General features: G+C 38.8%; 2 protein-coding genes across 2 annotated transcripts in view; both read left to right on the forward strand.

The window, feature by feature from the left end:
- Positions 1-13,932, forward strand: part of LOC309564419 (uncharacterized protein) — a gene marked incomplete at its 3' end in the record, with an annotated part of 909,898 nt that overhangs the window by 339,148 nt on the left and 556,818 nt on the right.
- On the forward strand, positions 10,857-13,349 carry LOC309562965 (uncharacterized protein). The gene is made up of 2 exons (XM_082267292.1): positions 10,857-10,935; positions 11,237-13,349. Exons 1-2 carry the CDS (start codon positions 10,872-10,874, stop codon positions 12,919-12,921), a joined length of 1,749 nt encoding a protein of 582 aa, XP_082123418.1. The 5' UTR covers positions 10,857-10,871; the 3' UTR covers positions 12,922-13,349.

Raw genomic sequence — 13,932 nt, forward strand, 5'->3', positions numbered from 1 at the left:
AGGATCCCATGAATAAGGTAAGACAACCGGTACAGTTATGGTGAGAAGCCAAAGAGAATCAACAATCCCCCACTAACATACTGTGAGGTAGAGAATTGTAGGATCACTTCCATCAAATCACACAAATCAGGAGCTTTATCCCTTATTCTATGTTCTGTAGGGATGTTCATTCCTTCTGCTGCCTCCATTAGAACTTCTACTGTAGTTCAGTCTTCTTCCTCCCCATATCCTGATCCAGAGAAGACATAATGTCCATTATCTCACAGTGATGAGAGCCAACAACCCCGAGACAGCTTTATGGGGGATGGATAAATGGTTCTATATTTAGGATGTATCCGGTCTATAAACCAGAGGCTCTGGATGGATAGTTGGATAAATGGTTCTATATTTAGGATGTATCCGGTCTATAAACCAGAGGCTCTGGATGGACAGTTGGATAAATGGCTCTATATTTAGGATGTATCTGGTCTATAAACCAGAGGCTCTGGATGGACAGTTGGATAAATGGCTCTATATTTAGGATGTATCTGGTCTATAAACCAGAGGCTCTGGATGGACAGTTGGATAAATGGCTCTATATTTAGAATGTATCCGGTCCATAAACCAGAGGCTCTGGATGGACAGTTGGATAAATGGTTCTATATTTAGGATGTATCCGGTCTATAAACCAGAGGCTCTTCATGGACAGTTGGATAAATGGCTCTATATTTAGGATGTATCCCGTCTATAAACCAGAGGCTCTGGATGGACAGTTGGATATATGGCTCTATATTTAGGATGTATCCGGTCTATAAACCAGAGGCTCTGGATGGACAGTTGGATAGATGGTTCTATATTTAGGATGTATCTGGTCTATAAACCAGAGGCTCTGGATGGACAGTTGGATAAATGGTTCTATATTTAGGATGTATCCCGTCTATAAACCAGAGGCTCTGGATGGACAGTTGGATATATGGCTCTATATTTAGGATGTATCCGGTCTATAAACCAGAGGCTCTGGATGGACAGTTGGATAAATGGTTCTATATTTAGGATGTATCCGGTCTATAAACCAGAGGCTCTGGATGGACAGTTGGATAAATAGTTCTATATTTAGGATATATCTGGTCTATAAACCAGAGGCTCTGGATGGACAGTTGGATAAATGGTTCTATATTTAGGATGTATCTGGTCTATAAACCAGAGGCTCTGGATGGACAGTTGGATAAATGGTTCTATATTTAGGATGTATCCGGTCTATAAACCAGAGGCTCTGGATGGACAGTTGGATAAATGGTTCTATATTTAGGATGTATCCGGTCTATAAACCAGAGGCTCTGGATGGACAGTTGGATAAATAGTTCTATATTTAGGATATATCTGGTCTATAAACCAGAGGCTCTGGATGGACAGTTGGATAAATGGTTCTATATTTAGGATGTATCCAGTCTATAAACCAGAGGCTCTGGATGGACAGTTGGATAGATGGTTCTATATTTAGGATGTATCTGGTCTATAAACCAGAGGCTCTGGATGGACAGTTGGATAAATGGTTCTATATTTAGGATGTATCCGGTCTATAAACCAGAGGCTCTGGATGGACAGTTGGATAAATGGTTCTATATTTAGGATGTATCCGGTCTATAAACCAGAGGCTCTGGATGGACAGTTGGATAAATAGTTCTATATTTAGGATATATCTGGTCTATAAACCAGAGGCTCTGGATGGACAGTTGGATAAATGGTTCTATATTTAGGATGTATCCAGTCTATAAACCAGAGGCTCTGGATGGACAGTTGGATAGATGGTTCTATATTTAGGATGTATCTGGTCTATAAACCAGAGGCTCTGGATGGACAGTTGGATAAATGGTTCTATATTTAGGATGTATCCGGTCTATAAACCAGAGACTCTGGATGGACAGTTGGATAAATGGTTCTATATTTAGGATATATCCGGTCTATAAACCAGAGGCTCTGGATGGACAGTTGGATAAATGGTTCTATATTTAGGATGTATCCGGTCTATAAACCAGAGACTCTGGATGGACAGTTGGATAAATGGTTCTATATTTAGGATGTATCTGGTCTATAAACCAGAGGCTCTGGATGGACAGTTGGATAAATGGCTCTTTATTTAGGATGTATCCGGTCTATAAACCAGAGACTCTGGATGGACAGTTGGATAAATGGTTCTATATTTAGGATGTATCTGGTCTATAAACCAGAGGCTCTGGATGGACAGTTGGATAAATGGCTCTTTATTTAGGATGTATCCGGTCTATAAACCAGAGACTCTGGATGGACAGTTGGATAAATGGTTCTATATTTAGGATGTATCTGGTCTATAAACCAGAGGCTCTGGATGGACAGTTGGATAAATGGTTCTATATTTAGGATGTATCCGGTCTATAAACCAGAGGCTCTGGATGGACAGTTGGATAAATTGCTCTATATTTAGGATGTATCTGGTCTATAAACCAGAGGCTCTTCATGGACAGTTGGATAAATGGCTCTATATTTAGGATGTATCTGGTCTATAAACCAGAGGCTCTGGATGGACAGTTGGATAAATGGTTCTATATTTAGGATGTATCCAGTCTATAAACCAGAGGCTCTGGATGGACAGTTGGATAAATGGTTCTATATTTAGGATGTATCTGGTCTATAAACCAGAGGCTCTGGATGGACAGTTGGATAAATGGCTCTATATTTAGGATGTATCTGGTCTATAAACCAGAGGCTCTTCATGGACAGTTGGATAAATGGCTCTATATTTAGGATGTATCCCGTCTATAAACCAGAGGCTCTGGATGGACAGTTGGATATATGGCTCTATATTTAGGATGTATCCGGTCTATAAACCAGAGGCTCTGGATGGACAGTTGGATAAATGGTTCTATATTTAGGATGTATCCGGTCTATAAACCAGAGGCTCTGGATGGACAGTTGGATAAATAGTTCTATATTTAGGATATATCTGGTCTATAAACCAGAGGCTCTGGATGGACAGTTGGATAAATGGTTCTATATTTAGGATGTATCCGGTCTATAAACCAGAGGCTCTGGATGGACAGTTGGATAGATGGTTCTATATTTAGGATGTATCTGGTCTATAAACCAGAGGCTCTGGATGGACAGTTGGATAAATGGTTCTATATTTAGGATGTATCCGGTCTATAAACCAGAGGCTCTGGATGGACAGTTGGATAAATGGTTCTATATTTAGGATGTATCCGGTCTATAAACCAGAGGCTCTGGATGGACAGTTGGATAAATGGCTCTTTATTTAAAATGTATGTCCTGGAGATAAAAGACGTCACAGTGACTATGGAGGACGAAACATGACGGGGGGTTACTGGGTGTAAATATAAAATAATATCTTATTACCTCCTCTGCTGCCAGTTCCAGCGATGTCTCCTCTCTACTTCCTCCCGACTTGGCCTGGCATTTAGAACTTCCTAATTATACATGACATCACTTCCTGTCTCTTTATCACTTCCTGTCTAGACTCTGCGTTCCACTGACAGATAGGAAAATTACGGTAAGTATTTGATACAATTGTTCCTTTTCCTTTCCATCAATAGCATACAAGGCGGCAATATGAGACACGATATGATATCTCCTGCTGAGAGCTCTGCCACTAAAGAAATCAAAAGGCTGCTGGAAAACCTAGACAGGAAGTTACCCGCGCCCTTCCTCTGAAGCTAACACGGAGAGGCCCATTCACTGGCAACTTCTCATTCCTCGCATATCGGAACAGGAAGTGACACTTCTGAGCACATCGGGACACGATAAGGAAAACAGGCACTTCCTGCCTCGGGGACACCACAAGCGGCTGAATCATAACGTCAAACTGGCATCATTACATATAAATATCATCAATTACATCACAGCCAGCTTACCTAACACACCTGTAGATGTCGCTAACAAAAATAACATATACATGTAAAAAAAAAAAAATCACAACTACATCTCAATGCACAATAAAAAATCATAAATAAAAAAAAAGTAGAAAAAGAATACGAGGAGGGAAAAATAGGAATATGTAAAGCTCTCTTATATCAAGAGGCAAAAAACACTTCTAAAATAATGAATATTCAAATTAGACATGTGCAGAAATAAAAAAAAATATATATTTTGTTTAATATTTACATAAAGTTGTTTAGTTTAATTTGTTTTCGGAAGTGACATAAATTCAAACACATTTGGAAAATTCGAATCAATTTGAATTTGAATCGAATTCCATTTAAAAAAATCAAATTTATTCTATTCCAAATTTGAATTTTGGAAGATGGTTTTATTCTTTCTGTTCCATTCTATTTGAGTGTTTCTTTCTATTCTTTTCTTTTCTTATTTTATTCTTTTCTATTCTATTCTTTTCTATTCTATTCAATTTTATTCGATTAACATTTTTGAAAAATGGTTTTATTGTTATATTCCTTCTATTCTATTCTATTCTATTATTTGTTCTGATCCATTCAATTGTTTTATTTTTTTTTCTATTCTTTTCTTTACTGTTTGAATTCAAATTTATTCTATTCGAAATTTGAATTTCGGAAGATGATTATATCCTTTCTACTCTATTCTATTCTTATCTGTTCTCGTCAATTCTATTCTTTTATTTTATTTTCTATTCTATTTGAATTCAAATTTATTCTTATAGAATTTTGGGAAATGGTTATATTCCTTCTATTCTATGCTATTGTTTTATTTACTCTATTCTATTCTTTTCTATTCTGTTCTTTTCCATTATATTCAAATTTGAATTCATTTGAAATTCAAATTTCAGAAGAAGGTTATAATCTTTCTATTTTATTCTATTTTTTTTCTATTCTATTCTATTCTTTTCTATTCTATTCAAATGTATTCTATTCAAATTTTTGGAAAACGGTTGATTTATTGTTTTTATTGTTTTTCTTTATTCTTTTTTCTATTCTATTATATTCTTTTCTATTCTATTCAAATTTATTCTATTCAAATTTTTGGAAAACGGTTGATTTATTGTTTTTATTGTTTTTCTTTATTCTTTTTTCTATTCTATTATATTCTTTTCTATTCTATTCAAATTTATTCTATTCAAATTTTTGGAAAACGGTTGATTTATTGTTTTTATTGTTTTTCTTTATTCTTTTTTCTATTCTATTATATTCTTTTCTATTCTATTCAAATTTATTCTATTCAAATTTTTGGAAAACGGTTGATTTATTGTTTTTATTGTTTTTCTTTATTCTTTTTTCTATTCTATTATATTCTTTTCTATTCTATTCAAATTTATTCTATTCAAATTTTTGGAAAACGGTTGATTTATTGTTTTTATTGTTTTTCTTTATTCTTTTTTCTATTCTATTATATTCTTTTCTATTCTATTCAAATTTATTCTATTCAAATTTTTGGAAAACGGTTGATTTATTGTTTTTATTGTTTTTCTTTATTCTTTTTTCTATTCTAATATATTCTTTTCTATTCTATTCAAATTTATTCTATTCAAATTTTTGGAAAACAGTTGATTTATTGTTTTTATTGTTTTTCTTTATTCTTTTTTCTATTCTATTATATTCTTTTCTATTCTATTCAAATTTATTCTATTCAAATTTTTGGAAAACGGTTGATTTATTGTTTTTATTGTTTTTCTTTATTCTTTTTTCTATTCTATTATATTCTTTTCTATTCTATTCAAATTTATTCTATTCAAATTTTTGGAAAACGGTTGATTTATTGTTTTTATTGTTTTTCTTTATTCTTTTTTCTATTCTATTCTATTCTTTTCTATTCTATTCAAATTTATTCTATTCAAATTTTTGGAAAACGGTTGATTTATTGTTTTTATTGTTTTTCTTTATTCTTTTTTCTATTCTATTCTATTCTTTTCTATTCTATTCAAATTTATTCTATTCAAATTTTTGGAAAACAGTTGATTTATTGTTTTTATTGTTTTTCTTTATTCTTTTTTCTATTCTATTCTATTCTTTTCTATTCTATTCAAATTTATTCTATTCAAATTTTTGGAAAACGGTTGATTTATTGTTTGTATTGTTTTTCTTTATTCTTTTTTCTATTCTATTCTATTATATTCTTTTCTATTCTATTCAAATTTATTCTATTCAAATTTTTGGAAAACGGTTGATTTATTGTTTTTATTGTTTTTCTTTATTCTTTTTTCTATTCTATTATATTCTTTTCTATTCTATTCAAATTTATTCTATTCAAATTTTTGGAAAACGGTTGATTTATTGTTTTTATTGTTTTTCTTTATTCTTTTTTCTATTCTATTATATTCTTTTCTATTCTATTCAAATTTATTCTATTCAAATTTTTTGGAAAACGGTTGTTTTATTGTTTTTATTATTTCTTGTTATATTCCTTCAATTCTATTATTTTCTATTATTTGTTCTGATCTATTCAATTATTTTTTTTTTCTATTTATTTATATTCTATTCTTTTCTGTTTGAATTCAAATTTATTCTATTCAAAATTCAGTAGGGCACACATTTCGGGGCATAGTGAGGGTGAAAACTCCTAAAGCCACCACTGCTGCAAATGAATAACTGGCCAACCAATACAAAGCCCAGGCTTTATGCCCTATCCTCTACCACCTACAGAGGTCCATTCCAGCCATCCAAAAACAAAAATCTCCCAATAATCCTCTCTGCCCCCCCCCCCCCCCAGCAATCACAGCCTTTTCGATCCCAACCACCCCTGCCCCCCCCTACCAAACCACTCCACTACCTACTCTTCCTTGGCAATAGGTATTGAAAATTGGTAAGTATCAGTACTCATACTCTGTATAGAAAAAAAATGGTATCTGTGCATTCCAATGTGTTTTCACCCTCACTATGCCCCCGAAATGTGTGCCCTACCATGGCACATCCGGAGGTGTTTGGGTTTAAAATAACCACAGCATCAATCGCACTAAAAAAACTTTATTGGCTTGCAGACCCCCGACCGCAGAGTTACTGCAGCGGAGCGGCCTCGCAGCACCGGATCACTTACATTGTACACGATGGGGCGTCTGTTAGCATCAGATTGTTCGCCGCACTATTACAGTCCCACTATAAGTTGATGATTGCCACCATTACTAGTATTGAGAAAAAAATGAAAGAATAAACATTCCAGTATATATCCCATAATTTGTAGACGCTACGACAGTAGACAGTCAATATACACTTATTGGGATACACTTTTTCACTCCATTTCCGAGATCTGATACCTAAACTCATTCTCTTGTACCAATAGACTAGCAACTATAGCACTGTCTACCAAGATCTGGTGGCAACCAAGTACCAGAGGGTATGCTTGTCCTGAAGAACACTCCAAGAAGAAGCAGTCATAATACAGTAGTTTAAAAAAAACACACGCTGCAGTTTGTATTTTCTCCACAAGGTGGTGATCTCACTTATTGTCATTGGAAAGCAGGAGACAGGAAGTGATGTAATCTACAGACAGGAAGTGATGTCATCTACAGACAGGAAGTGATACTAAAAGGAAGCTAAGGAAGTGCCAAGTGAGAGGAAAATTGGGAGGAAGCAGAGGGAGAAATTCCTGCAACCAGCAGGGGAGGAGGTAATAAGATATTTCATATATACACCCAGTAACCCCCCCCCATCATGTCCGTCCTCATCCTCCATATGCACTGTGAGGTCCTTTAACTCCAACAAATGATGATACACACACACACATATATATATATAGAGTATTATAATATGTACACAGATATATTTTTTAATATAGAGCCATTTATCCAACTGTCCATCCAGAGCCTCTGCTTTATAGGCCGGATACATCCTAAATATAGAACCATTTATCCAACTGTCCATCCAGAACCTCTGGTTTATAGACCAGATACATCCTAAATAAAGAGCCATTTCTCCAACTGTCCATCCATAGCCTCTGGTTTATAGACCGGATACATCCTAAATATAGAACCATTTATCCAACTGTCTATCCAGAGCCTTTGGTTTATAGACCGGATACATCCTAAATATAGATCCATCTATCCAACTGTCCATCCAGAGCCTCTGGTTTATAGACCAGATACATCCTAAATATAGAACCATTTATCCAACTGTCCATCCAGAGCCTCTGGTTTATAGACCAGATACATCCTAAATATAGAACCATTTATCCAACTATCCATCCAGAACCTCTGGTTTATAGACCAGATACATCCTAAATATAGAACCATTTATCCAACTGTCCATCCAGAGCCTCTGGTTTATAGACCAGATACATCCTAAATATAGAGCCATATATCCAACTGTCCATCCAGAGCCTCTGGTTTATAGACCAGATACATTCCAAATATAGAACCATGTATCCAACTTCCCATCCAGAGCCTCTGGTTTATAGACCAGATACATCCTAAATATAGAGCCATCATATTGGAGAAGTTATGACGGTAAAGGCGTCAAGATTTGGACGGTGATTGAATGGGGGGGTGGAGAGGAGAAGTCAGAGTCTAGGATTACACCTATCAGTGGAGAGACTGATAGTTGTGCCACTGATCTCATTTTTTTTTTTTTTTTTTTAAGCCCGTAGCGTGTGAAACACACTCAAAAGACTTCACCCGGTGAAAAAAGTGCACACACACAAACGTGAGGAACACAAAAAGTGCACAGGGTGTGCGAACAAAGTGGTCTTCCCTCCGAAGAGGTAGGACCCGAACCTCGATCCCCCGGGGCGCAAGACTCCTGACAGGGATTTGAGGTACTCATGGTCTGTCTGGCCGGAACCAGACTGACCCCGTTCTTCAGGGGGACTGCCGAAACAGCCCCCACCGAGTACTAAGTGGGGCTCCCCCGAAGGGAGACCCCATGAGAGAGGGCGGACCAAGCCAAAAGGCCATATCCACCCCCTCCCAAGACTCAAGGTAGGGCCCGAGGACCCACACCCTACAAGTCGTGCAAAGTGAAAAAAGGTGATAGAAAGGTGACAAACCACAAAGAAAAGGCACACACAAACAAAAAGGTGGGGGAGGGGAAGTGGAGAGGTGAATTAGTGCCCTTGTGAAAATACAAAGGCAGGCCTTCCGGCCGGAATAAAAATTCCTCTGGTCGAAGCCAAAAGGCCTTGCCCAAGAGGCAGGTGCTTAAAAAAAGTGTGCGTAGGTGCAGTGACCATGGTGCCGAAAAACTCAAGGCGAGCTGCCCCTCACCAGTGAGAATTAAGGCACCCCTGGGCTGCCACCCCAGGGGCACATACACTACGGGCTTTTTCTACCCCGGCCCAAAGGCCAGACCAAGCGTAGCCCTATCCTACCAGGAGGCATCAGAACTTTGGACAGCTTAGGGAGAACCTGCCTTCGACTGGGGACAAGCCTTTTGCAAGGCCAGATTCAACCCAGGAGGAAAGGCTCCCCCACCGCCACCGCCGTTCCTTACCAATCACATCCAGGAGCAGTACTAACTGGCCACGGAACCAATCCAGTTTTCTCGCTCCCTTCAAACTGGTAGGGGCGGACCCATTCAAATCAGAAGGCAACGGACCCATCCGGCTTTCTCTGACAGTGCCTACTTCCCGGTCCCCCAGTGACGTCTGGAGCGCCCCGGTTCATTTCAGCCCCTGCCGATACTAACCATCAGGGTCCATACCAACTGATAAGAACAGATACTACACTTGATCTTAGCCAAAAGGCCGAGAAGCGATTTCAGCGGGTGCTGCAGGAACAGAAGACCCCTGTTGAGGGAGTGGGGAAACTTTGGCAGTTGGACACCAGAGAACGGGTGTTACAGCCAGGTGAACAGGCCTATGGTGAAGCTGTCTCATGGAAAAGTCAAGGGAGGGGTCAAATTCTATGATCAGGTTTGGAAAGATTTGAGTTTGAGGAAGTGGTGTGACATCCATACTAATATGTCAAATTTGGGTGACTTGACATATGGGGCCCGTAGTATAGTATAACAAGCGGTCCAAGAGAGATCTAGTAAACTATGGAGAGACACCTTCATCCCTTCATAGTGAAAATAATTTTCTCTATTAATAAAACATGACCTCACTTTTATCTCTATTAATAAAACACAGACCTGACCGGAGAGGTGAGGAGGATTCTGGGAGGTCACATGACCTCACTCTTATCTCTATTAATAAAACACAGACCTGACCGGAGAGGTGCGAAGGATTTTGGGAAGTTTTCATTAATTATTTTCTCATTCTGCACAGGATTATAAAGTAGTGAAGAAAATATTCGATGATCCAATAAAACCCAACAGTTAAATCCCACGGGACAACACAGTGCCTCAACCTCACTGCCTGACAGCTGAGAGAAAAGCAAAGAAGATTGTAGAAGTCATCATTGATCTGCTGACAGGAGAGGTGAGCGGTGCCGGGAATTCTGGGACATTATCCAGTAACAGACAAGGGATGTGTCTGGATGGTGACTGTATCATTGTGTGTGTCAGGTTCCTATAAGGTGTCAGGATGTCACTGTCTATTTCTCCATGGAGGAGTGGGAGTATTTAGAAGGACACAAGGATCTCTACAAGGACGTCATGATGGAGAATCAGCCGCCCCTCACATCACCGGGTAAGAGAAGACTTTATTGTAAAGGAGAGAGCAGTACGGAGGATCCACCTAGATCCCCCATCATCTGATAAACACATAGAAACAATGTATTCAGTCAGTGTGTGTGTTTCCTACAGATGGATCCAGTAATGGGAACCCACCAGAGAGATGTCCCCGTCCTCTGTATTCCCGGGATTCCACACAGGAAGATCACACCATCCCTCACCATCATCAGGTAGGTGGGACTGAGCATGTAGACCTAAAATTGTATTCTAAGCTATGATGCAACATTATTCTTTTGTAAATTCTGGTTTCTTGGGGCTCAGGATGAAGAATTGAAATACATTAAAGTTGAGGTTAAAGAAGAGAAGTTGGTGAGTGGAGATCAGCAGTCTATGGAGGAGGGGGAGATGATTATGGAAAGTAAACAGGAGGAATCTTCTCTACATACGGACATAAGTAAGTAATAAACACTAAATGCAGAAACAGTTCACATTTTTATTTTACTTCTATGAATATAAAGAATGTATACGTGGGTTGAAAAAAGACATATACTGTATATAAAGTGTTCACCTCAAAAGAAAAAAATCTTAAACCTACAGCTGATCCAGAGGAAGGCAGAAATCCATGCAAAGCTTGGTGTAATGATTGAACCCAACATACTATATATATATATATATATATATATATATATATAGTGACTACTAAACGCAAGACTTGAAAAAAATATTCAATTTTTTTTAAATTTGTTTTCTTACAGATGAATTTGGTGTTCTAAATAGAGGTCCAATGTTATCTCAAGATTATAAGGCAGAAGATGATGACATCACACAATGTTCTTCAGGAATAAATCCCGTTACTCCAACTTCGCATCATAGACCCTACCACTTGGAGAAATCAATGGATCCCTCGAATCCTGAGGAAACCTCTAACTATTCTCAGTATATGACTTCCCATATCCATATGAGACCTCACATTGCGGAGAGATCAACCGATCCCTCTAATCCTGAGGAATCCTCTAACCATTCTCAGAATACGACTTCTGATATCCATTTGAGACCTCACATTGCGGGGAGATCAACAGATCCATCCAATCCCGAGGAGTCTTCTTTATGTGACGGAGGTCCCACAGGAGAGAGCTCATTGTCCTCCTTGGATTACGAGAAATCTCACACTAACAGACCACTGACTAAACAGCAGAGTAGTCCCTTGCACGAGAATCCATATTCATGTCCTGAGTGCGGGAAATGTTATAATTCAAAACAAAGCCTTCTTATGCACCAGAGAATTCATACAACGGAGCGCCCGTTTCCGTGTTCCGGATGCGGAAAATGTTTCATAAATAAACACCACTTTGTTGTACACCAGAGAAGTCACACAGGTGAGAGGCCCTATTCATGTTCAGAGTGCGGAAAAAGTTTCACTCACATAGGAAATCTTCTTACACACCAGAAAATTCACACAGGTGAACGTCCTTTTTCGTGCCTAGAGTGTGGGAAACGTTTCAGCCAGAAAGCAAGCCTTCTTAGACACCAAAGAAGTCACACCGGTGAGCGCCCTTATTTGTGTTCAGAGTGCGGGAAATGTTTCAGTGATAAACAAGTTCTTCTTAGACACCAAAGATTTCATACAGTGGAGCATCCATGTTCATGTTCAGAGTGCGGGAAATGTTTTCTTCAAAAAGAAGAACTTCATAAACATCAGAGAATGGATCACGCTAATCTCCAGGAGCCATCTACAGTAACTGCAGATCCAGGATCTCATGGGAAAGAGAACTCACAAGATCCAACCAATCCCAAAGAACCTTCCTTAGGCCATGAAGGACTTCACAGGGGACAGAGTTTATTCTCATGTTTGGAGTGTGGGAAATGTTTCACTAGAAAGGGCGACCTTTGTAGGCATCAGAAAATTCACACAGGTGAGCGTCCTTATCCATGTTTAGAGTGTGGGAAGTGTTTCAGTGAAAAGGGGAACCTTCTTACGCACCAGAGAATTCACACAGGTGAGTGTCCTTATCCATGTTTAGAGTGTGGGAAGTGTTTCAGTGAAAAGGGCAACCTTCTAAGGCACCAGAAAGTTCACACGGGTGAGCGTCCTTATTCATGCTCAGAGTGCGGGAAATGTTTCGCTCAAAAAGCAAGCCTTCTTGGGCACCAGAGAAGTCACACAGGAGAACGTCCCTATTTATGTTTGGAGTGCGGGAAACGTTTCACTGATAAAAAAGTACTTCTTAGACACCAAAAAATTCACACAGGGGAGCGTCCTTTTTCATGTTCAGAATGCGGGAAATGTTTTATTGGGATGGGTGAACTTCGTGTACATGAGAGAATTCACACAAGGGAGAAACCCTTTTCCTGTTCTGAGTGTGGCCAATGTTTCGCTGAGAAAAGAAGTCTTCTTAGACATCAGAGAAGCCACATGGGGGAGAGTCCTTTTTCATGTTGAGATTGCTGGAAAAGTTTCACTGAGAAAAGAAGCCTTCTTAGACATCAGAGAAGCCACATGGGGGAGAGTCCTTATTCCTGTTGAGATTGCGGGAAAAGTTTCACTGAGAGAAGAAGTCTTCTTAGACATTAGAGAAGCCCCATAGGGGAGAGTCCTTTTTCATGTTGAAATTGCTGGAAAAGTTTCACTGAGAGAAGAAGTCTTCTTAGATATCAGAGAAGCCACATGGGGGAGAGTCCTTATTCATGTTGAGATTGCGGGAAAAGTTTCACTGAGAGAAGTTGTCTTCTTAGACATCAGAGAAGCCACATGGAGGAGAGTCCTTTTTCATGTTGAGATTGCTGGAAAAGTTTCACTGAAAGAAGAAGTTTTCTTAGACATCAGAGAAGCCACATGGGGGAGCTTCCTTATTCATGTTGAGATTACGAGAGAAGGCCAACTTCATAGACACCAGAAAAGTCATACAGGTGACAAGCCTCATTCATTTTCGGAGTGCGGGAAATGCAATACGGAGAAACAACTACTACATATTGTGACAGACCCAACTGGGACAGAGGCTTTTGGAGGGGACTAGGGGCAAGCCTTCTACCTACTGATTATGGCCCATGGAGGAGCCCGGGGATTTTGTCTGCTTCTCCCGGCAAGATCATGGAAAAGATCTCAGTTCGGCCTCTGATCCCATGGAGAGAGCAGATCATTCTAATGAAGGACAACAACATGAGGAACGCTGAGAGCGAGGCTTGGATTAATTCTCTGAATAAAGACAATAAAGATTCCCTTCTGGAGTGGATGGAAGGGTGTAATAATAATCTTGTTCAGGTAATGATCAGAGGGAATATGGTGGCCCTCCTGCAGACTGGGTTGGAGAAGCTCCTCAACTTTGGACAGAATTAGTTATCAACAATGTCCCACAAGCTCTTTGAAGATAAATGAATTCCACTTTTTCTTTTGATGACTTTTCTAGTGGACAGATTACACAAGTGAGAGCTAAACACCTGAAAGACAGCATGT

This window comes from Pelophylax lessonae (assembly GCF_965119305.1).
Source record: "Pelophylax lessonae genome assembly, chromosome: 9".
In the NCBI taxonomy this organism is placed as follows: Eukaryota; Metazoa; Chordata; class Amphibia; order Anura; family Ranidae; genus Pelophylax; species Pelophylax lessonae.